The sequence below is a fragment of the Gasterosteus aculeatus genome, chromosome Y, assembly GCF_964276395.1.
Source record: "Gasterosteus aculeatus chromosome Y, fGasAcu3.hap1.1, whole genome shotgun sequence".
NCBI lineage: Eukaryota > Metazoa > Chordata > Actinopteri > Perciformes > Gasterosteidae > Gasterosteus > Gasterosteus aculeatus.
Window position 1 is genome coordinate 17720661 of NC_135709.1, and position 21756 is coordinate 17742416.

Sequence of the window (21756 nt, forward strand, 5' to 3'; positions counted from 1 at the left end):
GCTGTCTGGTTTTGGATATCCGTCTCAGGCTCAAATCATCACTGTCCAATACCTGATGAACACAAAAATTCTAAAGTTCAATCTCTTTCAATGGTTTTTTTCTGATACCAGTTACTTTTCTACTGCTCTGCTTATTTCTCTCTGCACAGCTACAAATTGCTCAATAATGCGTAGCTTTCAAAGTGTAAACCTCCTGCCGGTTTGAGGGTTTTTTAGGTGTGACGGATGAACAGGTGAGCAAATATGGGCAGCAACAGCTGTGTTTTCTGTGTCTGCTATTGTACGTTCAGCTTGTAGATGTTAATTACCTCGAAGGACTTCTTGAAACCATGTTTTATTATGATTATTTGTTTGGGGGAGTTTTATACTTTCCTTGGATTCCTTGGCCTGAGCTCTACTCTCTTCATCATGAGCGACCTTAAAGTTTTACGAGACAGAGCTTCCTACACCTCCACAGAGTTCTTGAACGACACAAAACTCCCCTTCATAGTGTAAGAAAATTAAAGGATACCAAGGAATAACACAAAATCTCCTAATCTTTTTAATGTGTATATTGACCGATTTCCAACCACACAAAAAATACAAACGCTTCCAAAATCCAAATCCAAAATGTATTCAAAAGCTTACCAGCAAACAGTCAGTAAAACACCACAATAAAGGCAAAGTATTATTACAGTTACTGTAATTGTTGGAATGCATTAAGCATTCCAAGTATTGTTCTTTGAATCTTTATTTTTGGAATGTATTAAGCATTCCAAGTATTGTTTGTGAGATGCATGTAGTGGTAAAATATATTATAACATTGTTTTGTGCTAAAGCCGTGTCTCAAGTGTCCTGTATTTGACCCTGAAGTGCAAAGAGCAGCATGATACAAAATGTTAGTTTGCAGCTGCGCACTGAGAAGGGAGGACGGTTGACTCGATCTCATAGACGCTGCAAAACAAAGGACTTCTGTTCATGGCCTTGGTTCATATCTTATTCAGTACGAAAGTTCCGGATCCATATTTTTTACTTTATGTCAATTAATAATGATTTGCACTGAGGAGGATCTTGTGTGTGCGTGTGCTACCCTCAGCTTCACCTGGGTTCTTATCTCAACCTGCTTTGTAGCTTCTCGTAACTGGCACGGAGAATGTCCTCCACATGTGTATAAAAACTCAGCGTTTTCACTGCTCGGAGACGTCATTACGCCGAGCGCTGAGATACGTGCTGGTGTGTTGGACCTCCTGCTTGCAAGCAATAGTTAGAATATAATAGTTGCTCATGTAATCTTTTAGTCTTCTAAATACACGTTAACTTTTGACTTTAATTGATCAACGTGCTGCGATTCTTCTCATCAACCAACTCGGGGGGATTGGAGATCCTGACATGTTCTTCTATTCTTTATTTCAACTTATTCTATTTCTTCCGTGGCACCTTTTAACTCCTTCACACTTTCCGCTATTAAAACCGTTCAAATATTAAAATGTTCAGCTTCTTTCTGGCTTTAGGGCTATGGCGTTTCAGCTTTCTACCTCTTAAACTTGAATTTATATAAATCAATAATGATTAATATTTTAACATGGTTTTCAAAAGGAGTTTGTTTTCAAATCCTCTTAAACTTCTTCAACTTTCAGATTTTTCAACTTTGCAAATCTTTTAGCTACAGACACCATTTAAACTTTCAAATGTTCACACAAGTCTCAACTATTTTATGAAAAAACTGCTTGTTGATATCTATTGTACTTTTTTCATAATCACTGATTATGTTTCACTAGTTCTTCGCTCCGTTTCTGACTTTTACATGAGTGTGTATTGCGTCTGCTAGAGTGAGACCCGGAGATCTTAGAGTGTGAGGCAGCGCCAGAATCTGGTTGAAAAAATATGGAACTTCTGTCCTTGCAGCCAAAGTATACACTCTAGAGGCTTCATTTCTTCAGATTAATGAGGGCATGGTTGTGCTGATTGGATTAATGCGTTCATGGAATCCCAGAGTTCTTTAGTTTTTGCTTAAGGAGTGTTCGAGTGACACAACCTCTGCCAAAAGCCCCTTAGGCTCCAATACAAATCTGCCGACATATTTCTCAAAAAATCCACAAGGTACACGTTTTGTCAACGGCCATAGGAGCCGTATTTATTACCGGACAGACATAAAACACACATCCACGCGTTCGGTAGAGTCTTGGCGTATTTTTTACATAGCTGTTATAGTTTTGCGATGGTGGTCATTTGTTTGAGGTGTGGATTCTGTGTAACTCGCAGTCCTGTGTCTGCCCTTTGCAGCAGCTCGTTAATGGGCCCAATATTAATTAAAAACGTCTTAGTTTGAATAACAAACATTCTGTCTCCCAACCCCCCCTCACCCAATTCCATCATTACAAAATAAAAGCCTCAATGATCATCTGTACCTTAACCATGAAGCGGTTTCGTTGAAAAACGTATTGCTCTTTCAAATACTACTACAACCACTACGAATATTACTAGTACTTCTAGTACTACAACTGATACTTCTACTACCATACTACTAGTATTTCTACTGCTATTAATACTGCAACTACTACTAATGTTATTACAAATACTACTATGGCTAATAGTGTCAGTATTCCAGCTGTTTCTACTGCTATTGATACTAAACCGACTTCTACTGCTAGTACTACTAATACCACAATTACAACTATAACTAATACTACTACTAATAATATTACTACAAACAATTTTAAACCTATTTTATTCATCTCAGCTTTTGTTATTTCTGTACTTTTTTATTCATTTAAGCTCCTGCAACTTCTTTACTTTTTTAGAAAATCTATTGAAATTCAGCTTCCCCACCTGTATTTTCAGCTGTTTTTTAAAATAATTTCAGCTTTTCTTATTACCTATTAACAGCAATGTTTTAATATTAATTATTCATTTAACCTCCTGCAACTTCTTTTTTGCAATATTTCACATTTATTTCAGCTGTTTTCATTTCTGCTTTTTCAGCAAATCTATTGAAATTCCTTTCAGCTTCTCCCATTTCTGTATTTTCAGCAATTTCAAATTAATTTCAGCTTTTCTAATATCTGTAATTTCAGCAAATGTATTCAAATTTCCTTCAACTTTCTGTAATTTTTAAAAATTAATTTCAGCTTTGAGCTTTTTGCATTCCAATGCATTTTTAGCAAGAAATGCATTTTCTAGTGTTTTAATATGTTATAAAACATCAGGAATACACCAATGTACACAGCATATCAATGTCATTAACTGATGTATTCTGATCACAAATATCAACATCAATATCAAGATACTTAGTTGAGACCATGATGGTTGTTGGACGCTGCTGAAACCATGTAAGTGACTCCATTAGGCCCCTTGATAACATCATCGTGCACCTGAGAGATGTTTCCTTCCTGCTCTTACAGTCAGATGAAACTTCATTACAGCATCTCCAGCTCTATCCCTTACTAATCAAAGACCCATTCTGAGCCTTTTCTCTCGCAGACGAGAAAGAGCTTAATTCTTAGGTCTCGACAGCCTCTGATTCATAGGTTTGACTTGTCTAGAATGACCTGGTTAGATTTGAGCAAACAACTCGGGGTTGGATTAGAGTTAGTATGCGGGTTAGGGTCTGTGTGTGCACATTAGCGCCTCACCGCAAAGACATTTTGTGTTTTTATCAGTTTATAATCACGTAAAACTACGAATTCTTGTGTTTCCGTTTCCTTATAATGAGCCCTTCATGTCTGCAAAAGGGTCCTCTTCGCTGACTCTGTGATGTTGCACCTACATGTCTGTAGAGTTGCCCAGAACAGTCAAACCAAACTCCAAGAGCCTGCACTCGGGAACAGAACCTGTTTATTTCCTTTTATTTCCACATTTCACAGGAAGTTTTTCCAAACCATTCTCCCAGTGTCGCACCTCTGTCTTTTTTGCTGTCTTTCCGAATTCGTGTTAGGGTTGGCGACGAGGCCGCTGCCCCTTGCTCGGCCTACTGCGACACCCGGTTTGGGAACCATTGGCAATGCTGGAAAAAAGGCTTCTTCCCTTCATTCAAGCTAACACGCCCTACATTACTGGACCTCCCTAATTGTAATGGAGGGTCACTGGAGAGAGTCAGGGAGGCAAGCAGCATTTCTCTGACAGGCACAGAAACATGGTAATTAGATCCAGCAGAAGCCGCCTGCAACAGCTGCACCGGTAATACGCGTCTAGTAGTACTCATCAGGCTGGGCGAGCTCGGCTTTAAGAAGTCTCTGATATGACGAGCGATACCACAGTCCGCTGCAGAGTGCTTCACTGGGTGGGGAGAGGGGCTTGTTTGCAGAGACTTTAGTTTCTGTCACGTCAAAGAAAAGCTTTAACGACTGCAGGGATCAAAGGGTTGCACTACTCAATATTTATTTGAAAAAGAGATTCCGATCTCATAAATGTATTTTATGGTTTAATGTACGTGTTCTAAACAAACGTATTTCAGACAGAAAGTCTGTAGCATCATTGTGGATGTTTGCCAAGATGGATTTTAATCAGCAACTGCAAAGCTTGGAAATACACATGCATGCATATGACATTGAGGGAAAGATACGCAAATTTGGTACATACATCGTTACAGGCATTGTTTGACAGAGTAATTTGTGAAAACAACATTTGAATAATTATAGACCAACTATTATATGACCAGTTGGAAATTTCCCATCAACCTGCGCTTTGGCTTCGCACAGCAGTGTAACAGACAGAAGAAAATAGAAACACTGAATATTCAACACACGCACTGCCACAGAGCCAGTAAGAAAGAAAAGTGAAGAGGAAAAAAAAGAAATAGCAGAAAAGAGTGAACAGTGTGGGCCGGACAACCAAATACATCCGAAATGATAGCGTGTAAAAGAGATATCACACAAAGAAGGGTTAAACTAGTCTTTTTTGGAAGAGATAGGAGTCGTGCTCGGGTCAGAAGTAAACAGGATTTCAGACAGAGGCTGTTTGAAATCAGGTTTACCCCTGAAACACGAGGTGGTGTAATCAGGGGGATTCCACAGGAGCAGGGAGGCCGGGGAATCCAGAGGCGGGAGCCACTGCTGGCGGCTGATTGAAACCTTTCAGCGGTGATGATAAACATTTCGAAATCAACCTCAGGGAACAATGAAGACAATCAAACCCAGTCCTGCTCTTCAGTTATCACAAGCAGGAAGCTGAGACGGCACGCGGAGGCCACAATTTCAATCAATAACGGATCACACCGTAATCCTGGAATATTTATTGGTGACGTTTTAATCAATATGTTAATATTCCCTTCATGGTGCTTCATCTTTCTACAGTGGATAATTTTGTACTCCAAATGCGTTCATTAGACTCAGCATTGTTTAAATGAAGACCTTCTTCTTTACATCGTTACAAAGCAGGAAATCCTTTTCTGACATCATGAAATGTGCTGGACTCTGCTGCATTCGTAACATTTGCACCAGGTACGTTCCTTAAGTCAGGGTCATTTTCTAAAAAAAAGGATGTCAGTAAGTGTCCTTGTTTGCGGTAGTTTGGTACAAAATGTTTTCTTACCTTTTCAGCTGGGAAGGAGATGAATGAGCGATTTTAGTTAGAGAAGCAAAAAGTAACCCTGTGTGGATGTCACTCCTCCTCTGACAAGAACATGACGGAGACAGAGAGAAATGTTTGTTTCAGGACCATGGAAAGCATGGGCCTCCCCGGGAACAAACCACCATGTCCTCTTGCGTTTTAAGAGCTGTAGCGGACGTCGCGGAAAGACGTTTGACTGAGTCTGACGGGACGTAAAATGGGAAGGCACTATTAAAAAAGAAAAGAGAAATTTATTCTGTTGCTGCAGGACGTTAACTTTTAAGACTCGTTGTTTTGACCTTTTAACCCAACCCGTGGCTCAGTCTGCCCCAGTTGGGGGATGACCTTACTTTGATGGATTTACCACAAAGAATAATAATTCATCTCCACAAAACAATATTGCAAAATGACATGAGCAGCGTGCGCTCAAACAGACCCAATGATTTGATATGAGAAAATATGGGATGAGTTATTATGCTTGTCCTGGTCCAGACTTACGGCACTTATGACTCACATCAACATTGGTCTTTTACTTTGTTCAGATTGAATGTAAACAGTATGACTTCTGAACCTTTCATATTCTGTGATTTAATGTAAATATTTTATCATCATTTTATGAACTATTGTCTCTGGTTTCTTGTCGCCGAGAAGCTTTCCAAGACACTCTGGCATGAAATAATAATATTAGTAATTATCAGTATTACTCATCCTGGTGACTTATGATGATACAGACCTTTCAAGATAGATATAATTACGCTGTGGTAAGGTTTGATGTCAACAGTAAAACATAATTGGTAAACACACATTGCTTAAAAGGTTCAGACGAGAAGACGGATTACACGCGTCTGTACGGGGATGTGAGGATACGGCCTGCAGCCAGTTAGCTTAGCGTAGCACAATGACAAGAAAATGGGAAAACAGATAAGGCACCGTGCACACTGCCTTGTGTATTTCTTCAGTACCCCCTAAATAATGGTCAAATGTTTACTTAATAGTAAACAGCAAATTGAGATTTTCGTCCTGTTGCATATTAGCATCTTTTTGCATCGTAACTGCCAGTTGACAAGTTGCACTATTGTAATTTTCCTGAATACAGGGCATTGCATTGTGGGATTGTTAACATAAAGAGGCACACACATACATAGTGGATACACTTTCACACAAAATTTGGCGCACGACTACCCGTGAAACCAATTCTTTACAGTATAATGTTTTTTAAATCAATCAGATCCATGTTTTTATTGTGTGGGATGCTACTGTATAGCATGTTCTTTTTACTCTTAAGTTACAAGTAAGTTGGCGTGTGTTCAAAAGCCCAACATAAAAATAATATGAAAGTGTTTGTGAAAATATACAAATCACATTAGGTCACTTCACAGACAGGGAACACCATCCTTCAGAAGTTGTCAACCACCACTCTGTGTGCACAAGGAATATTCTAAAAAAAGCTCACAATAAGGCTCTATTCGCCATATGAAGCGAAGCCCCGAGGCTGCATGGAAATGAGGTCATCTAGTTGGAGCCACAGCAGCTGTTTAAATGGAGAAGGGCCTTTCAAACAGCAGCCCAACGCAACAGACAAGACAGTCTTGTGTTTTCATGAGGTCATTGCTGCATTGTCAAAGATCTGGAAATTAGATATTGTATATAGGAAAGAGAGACACTGTATTTTGTTCTGTTCTCACGTCATTAGTACTCCATATAAGTACGACATCGTGTGCTAATAGGATAATGCTGATGAGACAATCACTGTACCTCTTCTCTGGGCCGCTAGCAAATCGTCACATCCTCTGATGATTTGTCAAGGAAGATAATTAAGTATTGTCTTTAAGCGACTGATTTAACTTGTAGATAAATGTCTAATACAATCTCATGAATTGTATTAGTTTTAATTCACAGAAGGGCATATTTTTATATTAAAAAAATAAGTAGTCCGCCATTTCCTTTTGCTCCCTTTTGTATGACATCACGTACACATGATTATTCTAACATAAATACATAAACATAAATACAGACTAGTGACAACACATTTTTATTTTTGTTTTACGGTGAACAAATTGAATAAAGAAATCACGTTCGGGTACCATGTTTGTTGGAATAGGGAAACACTGGTGTCTGTGTGAAGGTTGGTGGAAACTGTGGTCTGAATCTTTTGTTATTTCTGATTATTAGCAGAGTCTTTGAGGGTCATGGAAAAATCTTCAGAACAGCAGTCCGTGTTAAAAAACATAAATACTGCAGGTAACACCAGACATGACAGATGAGGAGTGTTTTTTCAAACAATGACAAAATTGTTGTTGGAAACAGACTGAGTATAAAGCCGGCAGCCCGGAGTTTGGGCTTTTAAAAGACTGTCAGGAGTTTTGTTTTTAGTGAAGCGGATGTTTTGCAGCGTGACTCTAATCTAACAAAAATGTAAACTGGGGCTATAGATAAGTGTGAACTCAACTCCCCAAACACCCTTTCTCACATCCTACTCACTGCTCCCTGCACCGCCTTCTGAAATAAGGTCATCATAATGTAAATGATGATAATGCTCAGGACGACTACACTCTTTTTCTTTTCTCTACAGCTCGACGGGGGGCTCACTTCCAACTGAAGGACAAAACACTAAACATTTAAAAGAGAATTAGATTTTACCTGGCAGCAAAGTGGAGGAAAAGAAAATCCTGGTGTGTGTTTTTAAATTCCCAACCTTTGCTTCACAAATGTTGCTCTAGTGCTTAAAGGCCAAAACCTAAACCTTCTATCCTGTAGGGGATTGATAACAACCACACAGGAACACAAAGCTATTGTATAAAAAGCCTTTTTCGAGCAATTAGTTAAAGTTGTTATATTCTAAAAATACAGATTAAAAGCATAATGGTCAAGAAAAAGATATTTTAATGAGATTAACATGCACAAACTGCATGTTAATCTCATTAAAATATCTTTTTTAGTATACTAACACAGGAAAGCACAGATGAGAGCCAACAATTTGACTTTGAGGTGCCATTAAAGTCATTTTTGGCTCTCGTGTTTCCGTCTCCTAATGATTAGTTTCCTGCAGTCTGCTGCCACCTTGAGGATTGAGATGGTTGAGACCTGGTTGAGTCTCATCTGCCTCACAGACACACAGGTGACTGTCCTGCAGAGCATTCCACTCGTCATCCACTGTTTTAATATGAAGTGAATAGGAAAATATTGAGGTTGTATGCGGCAAAATAAAAGCCAGACAAACACTGCACCAACTGGATGTTAACAATAAAGATATCTAATGTAAATCATTCTAACAAAACTTAAACAGGGAGGCCGGTAACCTTTAGCAACCTAAAGTCCCTCTACAAATAAGTGAGGCCGGCTCCAATGCAAAAAAAGCTTAGTTTTGTTTTTTTTGCTTGCGGGTGATCGAGCATGGTTGTGTCGTGGCAACAACAGTACACACCTCTCTGCACTCTCGGAAAAAATGAAAATAAACCACCACATCATCACCTCAAAACCTAATATAACATGTTTTGTGGTTTGATTAAGAGAAAAGGGTTTTGTCTGTTGACCCGATGGCCTCTTCTCTCCTGCTCATATGTACTTTAAATCTTTCCATATTCACTCAGAGGGGATTGGGAAGAAATATGGCTCTGTTTTGCATGATGCAGGGCCAGCTGCAATGGAAATCATATGTAAAATGAGGAAATGAATTCTGACCACATGTCAACCCTTTCCCAACCCATTCATACACAGAACCATCAGGAATATGATGGTTCATTTGAGGGCAAACTATTTGTGATCATTAAAGGAGAACATGAAAATAAATTGACTGTGATTGGACATTTTCAAGATAACTTGGTGGTCCTTTTTGTAAACATAATTAAATAGCTTATTTTTTTATTTAAACTTTTCATGTACAATCACATCATTTGAAAAGGACATTGTCATGTTTTCATTGCAGTTACAGATTGCAGGTGCACAATCATCCACTGGTAATTTGAATTTCTGGATGTGGTGATGGAGTCGGCTGAACCACAGGGTGCCACCCTTGTTTTTTCCCTTGTCTCACCTGACAGCTCTGTACTAAAGGACATCAGGACTTCCCCAACAGAGCAACATCTCTTTGTAAACAAGAATATTTCCTTTCAACTGGATACATTTAAAGGAATGACAAATATTGTTCGGATTTATATATGAGATGTTCAGTTAATTTTGTGAAAGTAATGAAAGAAAACAAATTAAATTAACTTATACATTACATATTCCCTGCTCAAAAAATGAAAGAAAAAATCTTTTATCAGCGTGTGGCATGAATTCAATTGCACTTCTCTGATATTGATCTGGTCAGGTAGGAGAGGGGGTTCCTAATCAGTTTCAGCTGCATTGGTGATGATGGGATCAACTACAGGTGCACAAGAGGGGCAACAATGAGACGACCCCCAAAACAGGACTGGTTTCGCATATCAAGTTTCTCCCTCGTGATCTCTTTCCACTAGTGTTGGCTGTAGTAGGAGTCATTACCAGTACTGTGAGCATGAGGCCATTTCTTAACCCTATTGTAGTGGCACAGATCGTCCAGCTCTTCCAGGTGGGCAAATTCACATGTGGCGTCGTGAAAAGATCTGATGCGTCTCCCAGCACAATCCCCAGAGCATGGAGGAGATTCCAGGAGACAGGCAGTTACTCTAGGAGAGCTGGATAGTGGCGTAGAAGGTCCTCAGCCCACCAGCAGGGTTTATATCTGCTGCTTTGTGCAATGTTGAGCACTGCCTGAGCCCTACAGAATTAACCTCCAGCAGCCCACTGGTGTGGATGTCTCTGCCCAAAGAATCAGAAACAGACTTCATGATGGCGGCCTCAGGGCGTGACGTCCTACAGTGCTCGCTGGCCAGCACCCGGAGCTTGGTGGTGGGTCAGTGATGGTCTGGGGAGGCGTGTCCATGGAGGGACGGAAGTGTGACTGCCATTAGGTATCGGGATGGAATCCTTGAACCGATGGTCAGACCTACCCTAGTAGGTCCTGGGTTCCTCCTGATGCAACGCCTGGCCTCACGTGGCGAGCTTACTCAGATCAGGGAGGACATCCCACAAGACACCATCCATTGTCTCGTTAGGAGCATGCCTCAGCGTGCATACAAGCATGGACGGGGCAGACACAATGTTAGGAAGGATTTTGAATTGTAGAAACTGATTTTTGTCAAAATATAATTGTTTCACGTTGGTTTTCAGGTTGTCTAAAAAAATGAAGCCCTAGGCTAAAACTTGTATTTCCATAAAGACATTTGGTATCCTTTTTTCCCCAAGACATTAAATTGTCTAAGTCAGAATAGATACCCAACATCATTTGTTTTCCCATCGAGGTCGGATGTGCTTGCAGAGTGTTATTTTTTGTATAATTGCCTACCCAGTCTAAAGACATCACATTCCTTTACACGCTGAGCATGTCTCTGTTTATGCAGTACGTGTTTGATCTGCACATGCAAACATACTACAGAGGACGGGCCTATCATGACAGAAACTTGCAAGAATGCAAATCTGCACTCACACAGTAAAAATGGTGTGCATTACATTGATCTCTTGGCCTACTCACGCAAAACACACATGCCCCAATGACATGGTTGCTGATTTTCTTTTCTTGTTACCAGTTGGTTTGCATAACATGATTTTTTAAAATGTGAAAATATATAAAATATTCCATTTTAGATCATTTGATTAAAGAAGTATGATCTTTAAAGACTAAGAAACTGTGAGAAATCGATGAAAGTCCACCAGAGAAAGAAAGCAGTAATAACAGAGAAAAACTATGTAGGGAAAAATACTTGTAGTAAATCCAAATTATAAGTCTACATATTTCCATATAAAGTCTAGTTGACAAATTAATTCCTTATTCTGAATTTGAATATTACATCCGAATCAAGTTGACATAGTAGACAATAGTCCAATAGTTATATTTTTTATTTAAGTCATAATAATAGAAATGTCCCTTTTATTATCCCATATCATCCCACAATTCTCCAATTTCATATAAATCGGTATGATCGGAATATACACCACTGTTCTCACTAATAATCCACGCAGATTGAAATAAAAAGCTTTAACATTTTAAAAGACGCCTATTGCTGTCACGCATGCGCAGTTCCAAAGTATGCGCAAAGACCAGGAAGCGAACAATGTGTTGCTGTAGCGGCTCTTTTTCTTTAATTCTGTAAACGATTCTGCCGTCGATCGAGTGCTTTTGCTAGCTAGCGTCGGTTAAACACAACGCGAAGCGCCAGACACCGCGGAGGCCGCACCTTGTGGGTGACTAACATCGGGGTTTTGATCGCGGAATCGGACGTTTGACTGCCAGGCCAAGGGCGTGTTTGAATCTCAAGTGTTGGTGAGACACGCCGCCTCCTCCTCCTCACCAGATGCTAGCTCAGTAGCCTTTTGCATGTTGTGTCACTCCCAGCTACAGTTCTGTGATAGTCTGCGATTTGTTTGTATTCATTCGGAGGTCCGTTTTAAGGGAAGATGGGATGTACTCTGAGCACGGACGACAAGGCGGCGCAGGAGCGGAGCAAGATGATCGACAAGAACCTGCGGGACGACGGAGAAAAGGCTGCCCGGGAGGTCAAGCTGCTGCTGCTCGGTAAGCGGAAGATGGATGGACCGGAGGGGGTGGGGGTCTCGGTCTAGTTGCTGGAGAGATACTTTTCTAATTTCCACCGTCTGCGGCGAACTTAAAAGTCCAACCTGTTACGCCATATAATGCTGAGGCGAGTTCACGTGAAATTACATGGCGGAGTTAAGTGAAGAAGCGAGGAGTTTGGGGGATTTCGGGGCTTCTTGTGGCACGGGGGGGGGGGGGGGGGCTTGTTCGGTTAGTTATGAAGTTGGTGCCGTTTGAGTGATTAGTTTATACTCTCAGAGACCTACATCCGCGCAGGCAACAAACCATCGACCGCCCCGCAGTGTGACCAGTTTAGTTCCCACCGCGGCTGCTGGCGTCGCTTCCCGTCGCGAAGACAGGGAGCTAACTTGGCTAACCCGCTAGCCACTTAGCTAGATTAGCTCCCCGATGCTAGCTCGGATTAGTTGGGCTCAACCTTTTTAACGATGTCTGAGCGGATGCTTTTCGAGCTGCCCGCCCTCAGATGCGTACACCGCTGTGGTTATTGCTAACTGTTGACTACATTGCTATGATTTAGATGACTGTAGCTGTTTATATTCCCGTGTTTGCGGCCTATTTACGTAGCGTTCACGGTACTTTAGGCCGGATGATCGTAGCAACACTCTACTGGACTAACGGTGGCTAACGATGTTTGCAAATTGTGAATAAATGTCCCCCGATGCGAAGTAAAATTTGGCATTTTAGAATTAAGATATCATTAGTTGCATGGCTAATGGCGTAAACGAGGTGGTCATTTCATTAAAATCAACAGGACAGATACTATAATATTATAATATTTTAACCAGCTGGGACATGCAAATATGTTGATCGGTGAACTGTAACGCATCGTTGTCGTTACAAGACAACATTCACGTTCTAGAAGGCTGAAATCATGACTAATCAGATGATTACCACGTATATCGTGCATTACATCTCCGTGTTATCGGGTAATGTTTTATAGCTGAAGGAAAATAGCCACACCTTCCCTCTAATCTTTCTGTTACTGGGAGCGGATGACCACTGCAGACAGCCGAAGTCAGGAACAGGCAGGCTATAGGTTGCATAGCTGCTTTGCAGTCTGACTGCAATAACCATCTGTGGCAAGTACACACAACAGTGGCAGCTCTTGCATGCTAACTGGATGTCGTCGTGGCGCAGGGGTTAGAGAAGGTGTGCTGGGAAGCACAAGGTTGATGGTTCGCTGCCCCATATTCCATGTCGAAGTGTCCCTGAGCAAGACACCTAACCCCTAATTGCTCCCCGGGCAAAAATGTGAAAAAGCCATCCCCCCTCCCCGCACTACTGCTCTCAAGACGACTGCTTTGAGTTGGAGGACTCCAATGTGGAACTGCATAATTACGACAATAAATCATAAAGATTGATGTTTGTTTGTGTTTTGTGCCATTTCAATGAACCACAGTAGTAAAAAGCAACATTGAGAGGCGCGGTGTACATTGTTTAATTGGGGAGTTATCTGCATCAGGGGAATGTGTGTCCCCCTGTCCGATGTGGCCCATTCAAACATTCTAGCTCTGTCTTAAACTTGAACCATTTGACTTCCACTTTTTTCCCCATGATTACCACCCATTAGGTCCTTACATTTTGTCAGCTCACCGAGGTGTGAGTGTGTGTGTGTTTTGTAAATGAAATTTAAGTGTGTTGTGGTGTTGGCAGTAATGTATTTGCTCTGCGTCTGTGGTGCGTGGCTGTTTGTCATATGGGACGATGAAATAGTGAAAAGGGAGCTCAGAGTCCCAGCAGATGTACGGTAATTAAAATGTTGTTTGCTGTGTATCTCAGAGGGGGTTGGAGCTGTGCGTGAGACTATGTGCCAACCACAGTTTGGGCTTATTCAATCCAATCACAGATTTGAACAATTGTATGTTGCTTTTGTTTGTCTGTTACTCGTTTTGAAGCCCACAAGTGATTTATTTCGGCGTCACGTAAACCGTATCGCCTGATGCGTCCGACTGATCCGAGTCCAGCGAGCCATTGTGATGTAGAGGTAGTTTCTAACCCTGGGATGTCTAGACTTTGTGTAATCTCATTGACGGAGGATCCAGATAATTAATCCAATTACACTGTGACCGGGCTAAACGGAGACTTAGACACTTGAGTGCATTCTGTGACTGTCGCCTCTGATGTGCTTCCATCTAATGTTAACCCACTTATTTAACGGACTGCGATATGTGTATTTGTATTTGGTGTGGGGCATCCGCTGCCATTATGTAGAATTAATGAATATAGTATCTGATTTGTGTTTTGAGAAGGAGGCACATCAACATGTTTATTGCTTCATTTCGTTTTCAAGTCTGGACATGTTTGAACACACGATGCGTAAATGAATGACAGTCTTGACGGAGGACTTAAACCACAAGGATCCTTTAATTTAGGGCTGCAACTAACGATTATTTTGATAATCGATTAATTGGTCAATTATTTCTTCGATTAATCGATGAATCGGATTTTAAAAAACGGCATTAAAAAGCTTTAATTTCCAACCCTTTATTCTAAAACAGAACCTCAAATTCGTCAGAACTAGTTCTCTATACTACACTCACAAACACACCCTCATGTTCACTTGAAGCATATTCATTAAATTATTACCATCATTGTAGTGCAAGTTAAGTAAATGCATACAGCTAAAAAACAACCAAGTGCTATGAGATGAATTTAAAATGGCATTTGTAAATAAATGCATTAGAGGCTTCTTAGTTGATTTAATGGATCACCATGTGTCTCCCTTTACAGGCATAACATCAACTACCGTATAACCCACAGTATATGCGCAAGCGCACTGGACTACCATATATGACAGCATCAAAAAGTACAACACACACAAATATATTTGTCAACAATAACCGATATGGGACAAAGCACAAAATATCAGACAACGAATCAATAATGAAATTCGTTGCCAACGCTTTTAATAATCGATTTTAATTGATTTTATCGATTCGTTGTTGCAGCCCTATATTAAAGTATTCTGATGCAACACAGACTGTACATCCAAAAGTCTTGGGGGTTTGCGAATAGTGTGCCTTCTTGTTGGATATCATTTGATATTCAAAATAATTAACATCCTGCGTAAATCCTGCGTTTTGACTATAATTTGATCTTGTGGGCCATCTGTTCTGTTTCAGGTGCTGGAGAGTCTGGGAAAAGTACAATTGTTAAACAGATGAAGTAAGTGTCAACACCCTGAATTTCAACACTTTGTCAGTCCCTTTTAATGTATTTTGTATAACTAGTTTTCTAAAATCTTCTAAATTTGGATTTCTGGCAAATCACATTACATGTCATTTAGCTGACACTTTTATCCAAAGCGACTTACAATAAGTGCATTCAACCATAGAGATACAGACTCAGAAGAACAAGAAAGTGCAATTTCCTCAAATAAGCCAATTTGCTATAGATGAGTGACGTTACAAGTACAATTTAAGAGCTACAATTTGTTAGTCTTTAGTCGAGGTAGAGTCTGAAGAGGTGTGTCTTTAGTTTGCGGCGGAAGGTGTGAAGGCTCTCTGCGGTCCTGTAGTATCAGTCCATTGAGCTTCACCGTGGGAAACATGATGCAGTCATTGGCATTGATTTAACACTTTTATACACAAATGCATACACGAATATGGCCGTAGGTATATCAAAATGATTTACATAACAATATCAAAAAGCAATTTCTCCCATATTGGTCATCCAAAAGCTTTCATTTTATGAGATTAATAAAAATTACGAGTGACTCACCACAAATAAACTGCGGAGTTATCACTGCTTTTTGGCCTCACATTTCACAAGCCTTCTTCTCCCCTTCTCGGACACCGTCGAAGCATCTTGTGCTCGCTAGTGCCAAGACGATTGTGATTCATTTAAAGAATTTGCAACTATCCAGATCCTTTTTTTTTCTACCATTGGCTGATGATACTGTGTTGAGCCAGACCTTTCGTTAGTGTTGACACGGCGCTGTGGAGATATTCTTGCTATGCGATACTGATGCTAGGGAGCACTGGTTAGTTTTAAAATCCTCATCCATTCTCATCTTAAAAACTGTGAATCTACCGTAACAATCTATTTTATGAAAGAAATCCCTGAAAAGGCTGCCTGGAGACACGGTGTTAATATTCTCCCGTTGTGTGCCAGGATCATCCATGAGGCGGGCTACTCAGAGGAGGAATGTAAGCAGTACAAGGCCGTGGTCTACAGCAACACCATCCAGTCCATCATCGCCATCATCAGAGCTATGGGACGCCTCAAGATCGACTTTGCTGACCCGGCCAGAGCGGTGTGTGAGAGAACCAAGCCGGCCTTTAAGCTGTTCTTAGGGACATCACAGGTTGCATTTGTGTGCATTTCTGTAGGTCAGTGCCATGAGGGAAACCACTAGTCATATGTCACCCTTCCCCACTGGGCTAATTTCTTCTCACTTCCTCCTCAGCAGCAGATGGAGCCCGGTGGGGGGGGGTGGGGGGGGGGATTTCACTGAAGCAGAGGCTTTACTGACGGGACAAGTGTCGGTGGATCCTTAAGTCGATACGTCACACTGAATGTCAACTATGTGACGAGCTGCCTGGCAACAAGAATGAGTTTAACAGTAATAATCAATTCTGTTTGGCTTCATTTTTGCTCATTTGGTTTCATGTTGTATAATTGATGTACCTTTTATAAGCACTCCATGCACTAAAACAGCATCATTCTGGGTCATTTTCATTTCTTGTTTTTGCGAAACAGTTTTATTTCTTTTTTGTAAATCAGTTCCCTGCAATAACAAGTGGCTGAGTCATGCTTGCCCTGACAAAGCTTTTCCTTGTTGCTTTCATGCTTTAGCAGATCATTATTTCCTGGCACCTGACCTGCTGAAGATGCCGTGTTGCTTTTCAAACCTGATTTGTCACCTTTTTAAGTCATCACTTAGTGCGAGCTTTTACTGTGCTTTCACCAACCTGATTTAATTCAGTTTCGTTCGGAATCTAATGTAATTCATCTTTTGGCAAAGTTACTCGCCTTTTATGTGACAAAATCGTTGGTCATGACTGATTGGGGGGGGGGGGGTCTTTCTTTTGTTAGGATGATGCGCGCCAGCTGTTCGTCCTGGCGGGTTCGGCGGAAGAGGGCTTCATGACCGGCGAGCTGGCCGGGGTCATCCAGCGGCTGTGGAAGGACGGAGGCGTTGAGGCCTGCTTCGGCCGCTCCCGCGAGTATCAGCTCAACGACTCCGCTGCATAGTGAGTTGACGCGCACGCGGTGACCCGCGTGGGAGCGTACAGAGCGGCGCTCTCCGCTCTTAGTCTACAAACGTTTTGTATAACTTCTTCCTGCGTGTCTTCTCTCCTCCCAAAGCTACCTGAATGACTTGGACAGGATATCCCACGGCGCTTATGTGCCCACCCAACAGGATGTGCTGAGGACCAGAGTCAAAACCACTGGCATTGTGGAAACGCACTTCACTTTCAAGGACCTGCACTTCAAGTCAGTACAACCACCACAGTTGCTCCAGTCGCTGAGCTGAATCATGACTCCCAATCGATCCGTTCATTGATACGAACGGGCATTTGATTGTGTGGCAAATTCTTAATGTCTGTGGCCTTTCTGCAGAATGTTTGATGTGGGCGGACAGCGATCAGAGAGGAAGAAGTGGATTCACTGTTTTGAGGGAGTCACCGCCATCATCTTCTGTGTGGCTCTGAGTGACTACGACCTGGTGCTGGCTGAGGATGAGGAGATGGTTAGACCCGCCCACGCAGCCACAGTCATTCATTCCGTTTGTTTAGAACTCTCCGGTTGGTTACCGCCGTGTCCCCTCTCTCTCCCCTTTAGAATCGAATGCACGAGAGCATGAAGCTGTTCGACTCTATCTGCAACAACAAGTGGTTCACAGACACCTCCATCATCCTCTTCCTCAACAAGAAAGACCTGTTTGAGGAAAAGATCAAAAAGAGCCCTCTCACAATCTGCTACCCAGAATATGCAGGTGAGAGAGAGAGACAGAGACAGAGACCCACATACAGAACAGAAACGCTCCATGAAGATCATTTGTGTTTGACATGCAAATACTGTACTTTGTATGTTTAGTGTTGCACATGAACCATTTAGTCCAGAAGTATATCTGGTATTTATTAGTAAGATTGTCTGCAGCTTCACAATGTTTTCTTCGGTCACACAAATTCAACAGCTTTTAGCAATGAAACAAAATGTATTTACGGTTTTATAGGTAAAGGGCTAATGTGGTATGATATGCTTTTTATACATGGCTGCAATCCAAATACGATTATGTAGCATTCTACATAACAGCATGTTGCTTTGGTGTTCTGTGCTTTTAGTCGGCCTGTTGTTGCCACTTTAGGGAGCTGCAGGCTGCTGCTGACACAAAGATGTGTCTTTATTCTTCCCTCTGCTCTTGAACCGTGTGGGCTGCGTCATGTTGTTAACAATGTATCCTTGTTGGATTTATTCACACTCCTCACAGATAGGTTTTTAAAATCTAAAACCCGACAAAACATGTCTGCATTTGAGGTTCGAAACAAGGTCTCCACGCTCAATATAAACGTTGGTTGTTTAGCTACGAGGTTAACAGCCCACAACCAGCAGACCCCCACGTGATTCCCTTTCATCGTACAAGTCGCTTTTTTAATTGTATCTTTTAATGCAGCAAAAACAAAAAACGCATCCCCTTCCTCTTATTCCCAGTACAACAATGAAAACAACGAATCCCACCATCGTCTGATGAAACGAGCACAGTATCAATGAAGCTGTGTCATGCAGGTTGACCTGCCGTTTGCTAAATACATAAGCTGCAGTCAAGCTAATTAAAAAAAGTCACTATTTCCCTCACTGGGTGCACCTGGACAATCTAAGGGCATCCAAAACCGCAGCTGTACATTTAATTCTATTGGCAATTACATTATGTTCATATTATTAAGGTAATAGTGGTGTTGTTGTGATAGTTTAAACAATATTTTATCCAAGTATACTAAACCCTTTTCAGTTAATACCGAGTGATACTTTTCTGATTTTGTATGTCCGTTACAAAGAGAAAGAGAGAATGTCTCTAATTACATTTGATTAAACTCTGTTCTGCTCTGTTTCTCATTGTATCCTCTTCGTCCTCCTTCAGGCTCCAACACCTACGAGGAGGCAGCAGCTTACATCCAGTGCCAGTTTGAGGACCTGAACAAGAGAAAAGACACCAAGGAGATCTACACCCACTTCACCTGCGCCACCGACACCAAGAACGTGCAGTTTGTGTTTGATGCCGTCACCGACGTCATCATCAAGAACAACCTGAAGGACTGTGGCCTTTTCTAAAGGTATCGCCTGCCGCTTCCGGGCCGAGCCGGGCAAATAGTGCGGCGTGTTCTGTGGCGTTGTCCTCCTCTCATCGCGGTGTCTTTTGTCTCCCTCTTTTTGTCCAGGCGGCCTGGTCGCCGGCATGCCGAGTGACTTTATTCAAAGGGACTCGGACTGGAGGGAACCTCGTGGACCCTGCTGAGAATGTCACTTTTAACCTCTTATTAACTTATGTTCATCTCTAAAAGACGGTGTGTAGAAAACAATTTGTGTAAAATATATTTGTACAACTGTCTATGGATGGGTATTTTTCACAGTTTTTAAAATGTGCTTGTTTTACCTTTTTATTGTCATTATTTTATATAAAGGGGGGGGGGCCTTGACTTCTTTTATTTTTTTCCATGAATGAACACGTTCGTTTGTAGGTCTTGTGCCTTGCATGCTTTAGTTGCAGTGTGTGTTCTTTTTGTTGAGTTAGATGTTAGGTTTATGTAAATGTTACCATTGAACTCTCTCCCGAGCCGCCCCTCTGCCCCCGAGTCTATATGAACTGTTTCTTTCTGATGCTGTCGTTGTCGCATCATATATATATATATATATATATATTTTTATTTTTTATTTTTTTTGCGTCCTTAGACAAACCAAACAAGACCAATTCACTCTGACATACTGTGAGAGGCGTGTGGGAAAACTTTTCGGATGTGAGATTTGCATGCAAGTTGGAGCTTCGATTCGATTTTAGGGCAAAAGCTGGCGCGAGTGATTGTGTGTGTGTGTGTGTGTGTGTGTGAGATTGCGTGTGTTAGAGAGAGAGCGAGAGAACGTGTGCACAATGGAAAAACAAAGGGACTTTATTCCTCTACTTGTCATCCTCTTTCAAAGTTTTATTTTTCTAAGCAACCAAAAAGAAGCTACTCTGTAATTAACGAGTGGGCGGTGTTGGTGCGCCTCGACAAACTGTAACATTCCTTTATTGAGTCCAGAAGCAAAGAGAAGCTTTGAAAAGAGGATGCCAATGGTGGCCTTGTAGCAAATGGTAGGACCACGTGTAGATCCGTGCTCAGTGCACAGACAGATCGTCATGCCTGGGTGCACTGCTGATGATCGTGATGTGTGATGGTTTCAAGTTACATATCCCCCCGCCCCTGGACCCCCAACCTTCTGTTTCCATTGGATGGGCACATTAGTGGACTAATCCCCATGATTTTCCTAATAAAAGAGCTGCTGTGGTAAAACTATGGCAGCATATGCAACAAACTAGTATTTCTTGATTTTTTTAATTTTTTTGTGTCAAAGATATGGTAGTAAAGATGAACTGCATTACACCTACATGTGGGAAAAACATGCTTTTGAATACATGTTTCAGCGATGCCAAATATCCCATTTTATTTACAAAAGTACAGCAAGCAGCTTTTGTCCAACGTCTGGAATAGCACCAGAAAACTGTCGAGGGCCAGTTATTTAGTGCCTTTGTAGACAAATGGAAGATTCTCAATAAATGCCCTGCAGAAATTGTTCAAAGACTCCTAACAACCCCGCTCTGCTTAATAATTTGTCTGACATGTTTTCTTTAGACAATCAATCCAGTATATTACTTGGAAAGTCTTCACAGGAAAGCTACTCCATGCCAAATATAGCATCCATTAGCACATGTGCTGATCATAAGATGTCTCCTACTCCTCTGGGAAGTTGTGTTTACTTGTTTTGTCCTTCTAGTTTCAAATCACAAGCCTGGCAGGTGCGTTTCAACAAAAATAAAAATTGTCAACACGTTTGGAAATAGACTTTAATGTTTGTCCTAGAAGCCATCTGCTCACCGCAGCTGCCAGTAGCGTTTCACAGTGTCTAGTTCCCTCTAGTGGTCCACTGGTGTAACTGCCTGTAATGATGAAGCCTGGTCGCTGCTTGATGATTACAAAGGAGACAACTGAGGAAAATCTAATCACAAGATTTAATATAATTAACAGATTGTCCGCGACAAAGATGAATTGGCCTCTTTTATTAAATCTCCGTTGGAAACGCCCCAAGATTAGGACTAATTATTCCTGAGCTAGAATGAGAGTGATTTTCTACCAAGCTGTGGTGCTTTAAAGAAACTTTGTGGCCCGGGATCTCTCCCAGTACTCATGAGCCGATGAGCCGGCGAAGGAATTGGTTTGGAGATAGTGATGGGATTATCGTAACAATTGTTAACAAAAAGGACCGTCTTTCCTGTATCGGGTGGGCAGCACAAGTAAAACACCCGGTTATAGTTCCATGTGTGCTTCATCCAAACACTCCCGTACTTACAGAGTAGTGGAGCCGGTAGTCGTGGTTCTATCAGCCCGTTCATGTCG

The 21756-nt window shown here is 41.4% G+C and overlaps 1 protein-coding gene across 2 annotated transcripts; it reads left to right on the forward strand.

Annotated features, from left to right (window-relative positions):
- Positions 1-11613: 11613 nt before the first annotated feature.
- Positions 11614-20677, forward strand: LOC120812648 (guanine nucleotide-binding protein G(i) subunit alpha-1-like). 2 transcript variants are annotated; one of them, XM_078097650.1, is made up of 10 exons: positions 11614-11869; positions 11999-12121; positions 15286-15328; positions 16277-16418; positions 17201-17358; positions 17474-17602; positions 17729-17858; positions 17951-18104; positions 19248-19440; positions 19546-20677. In XM_078097650.1, the coding sequence occupies exons 2-9, from the start codon at positions 12004-12006 to the stop codon at positions 19436-19438; spliced, it is 1065 nt and encodes a 354-aa protein (XP_077953776.1). In that variant the 5' UTR covers positions 11614-11869; positions 11999-12003; the 3' UTR covers positions 19439-19440; positions 19546-20677. The 2 variants fall into 2 exon arrangements, with proteins under 2 accessions (XP_077953776.1, XP_040024731.1); XM_040168797.2 differs by having other exon boundaries at positions 11618-11869; positions 11987-12121.
- The last annotated feature ends 1079 nt before the right edge of the window (positions 20678-21756 follow it).

Coding starts and splice junctions, on each gene's coding strand:
- LOC120812648 (XM_078097650.1), top strand. CDS start 12,004: ATGGGATGTACTCTGAGCACGGACGACAAGGCGGCGCAGGAGCGGAGC. Junction 12,122..15,285: donor GGTCAAGCTGCTGCTGCTCG/GTAAGCGGAAGA, acceptor GTTCTGTTTCAG/GTGCTGGAGAGTCTGGGAAA. Junction 15,329..16,276: donor ACAATTGTTAAACAGATGAA/GTAAGTGTCAAC, acceptor GTTGTGTGCCAG/GATCATCCATGAGGCGGGCT.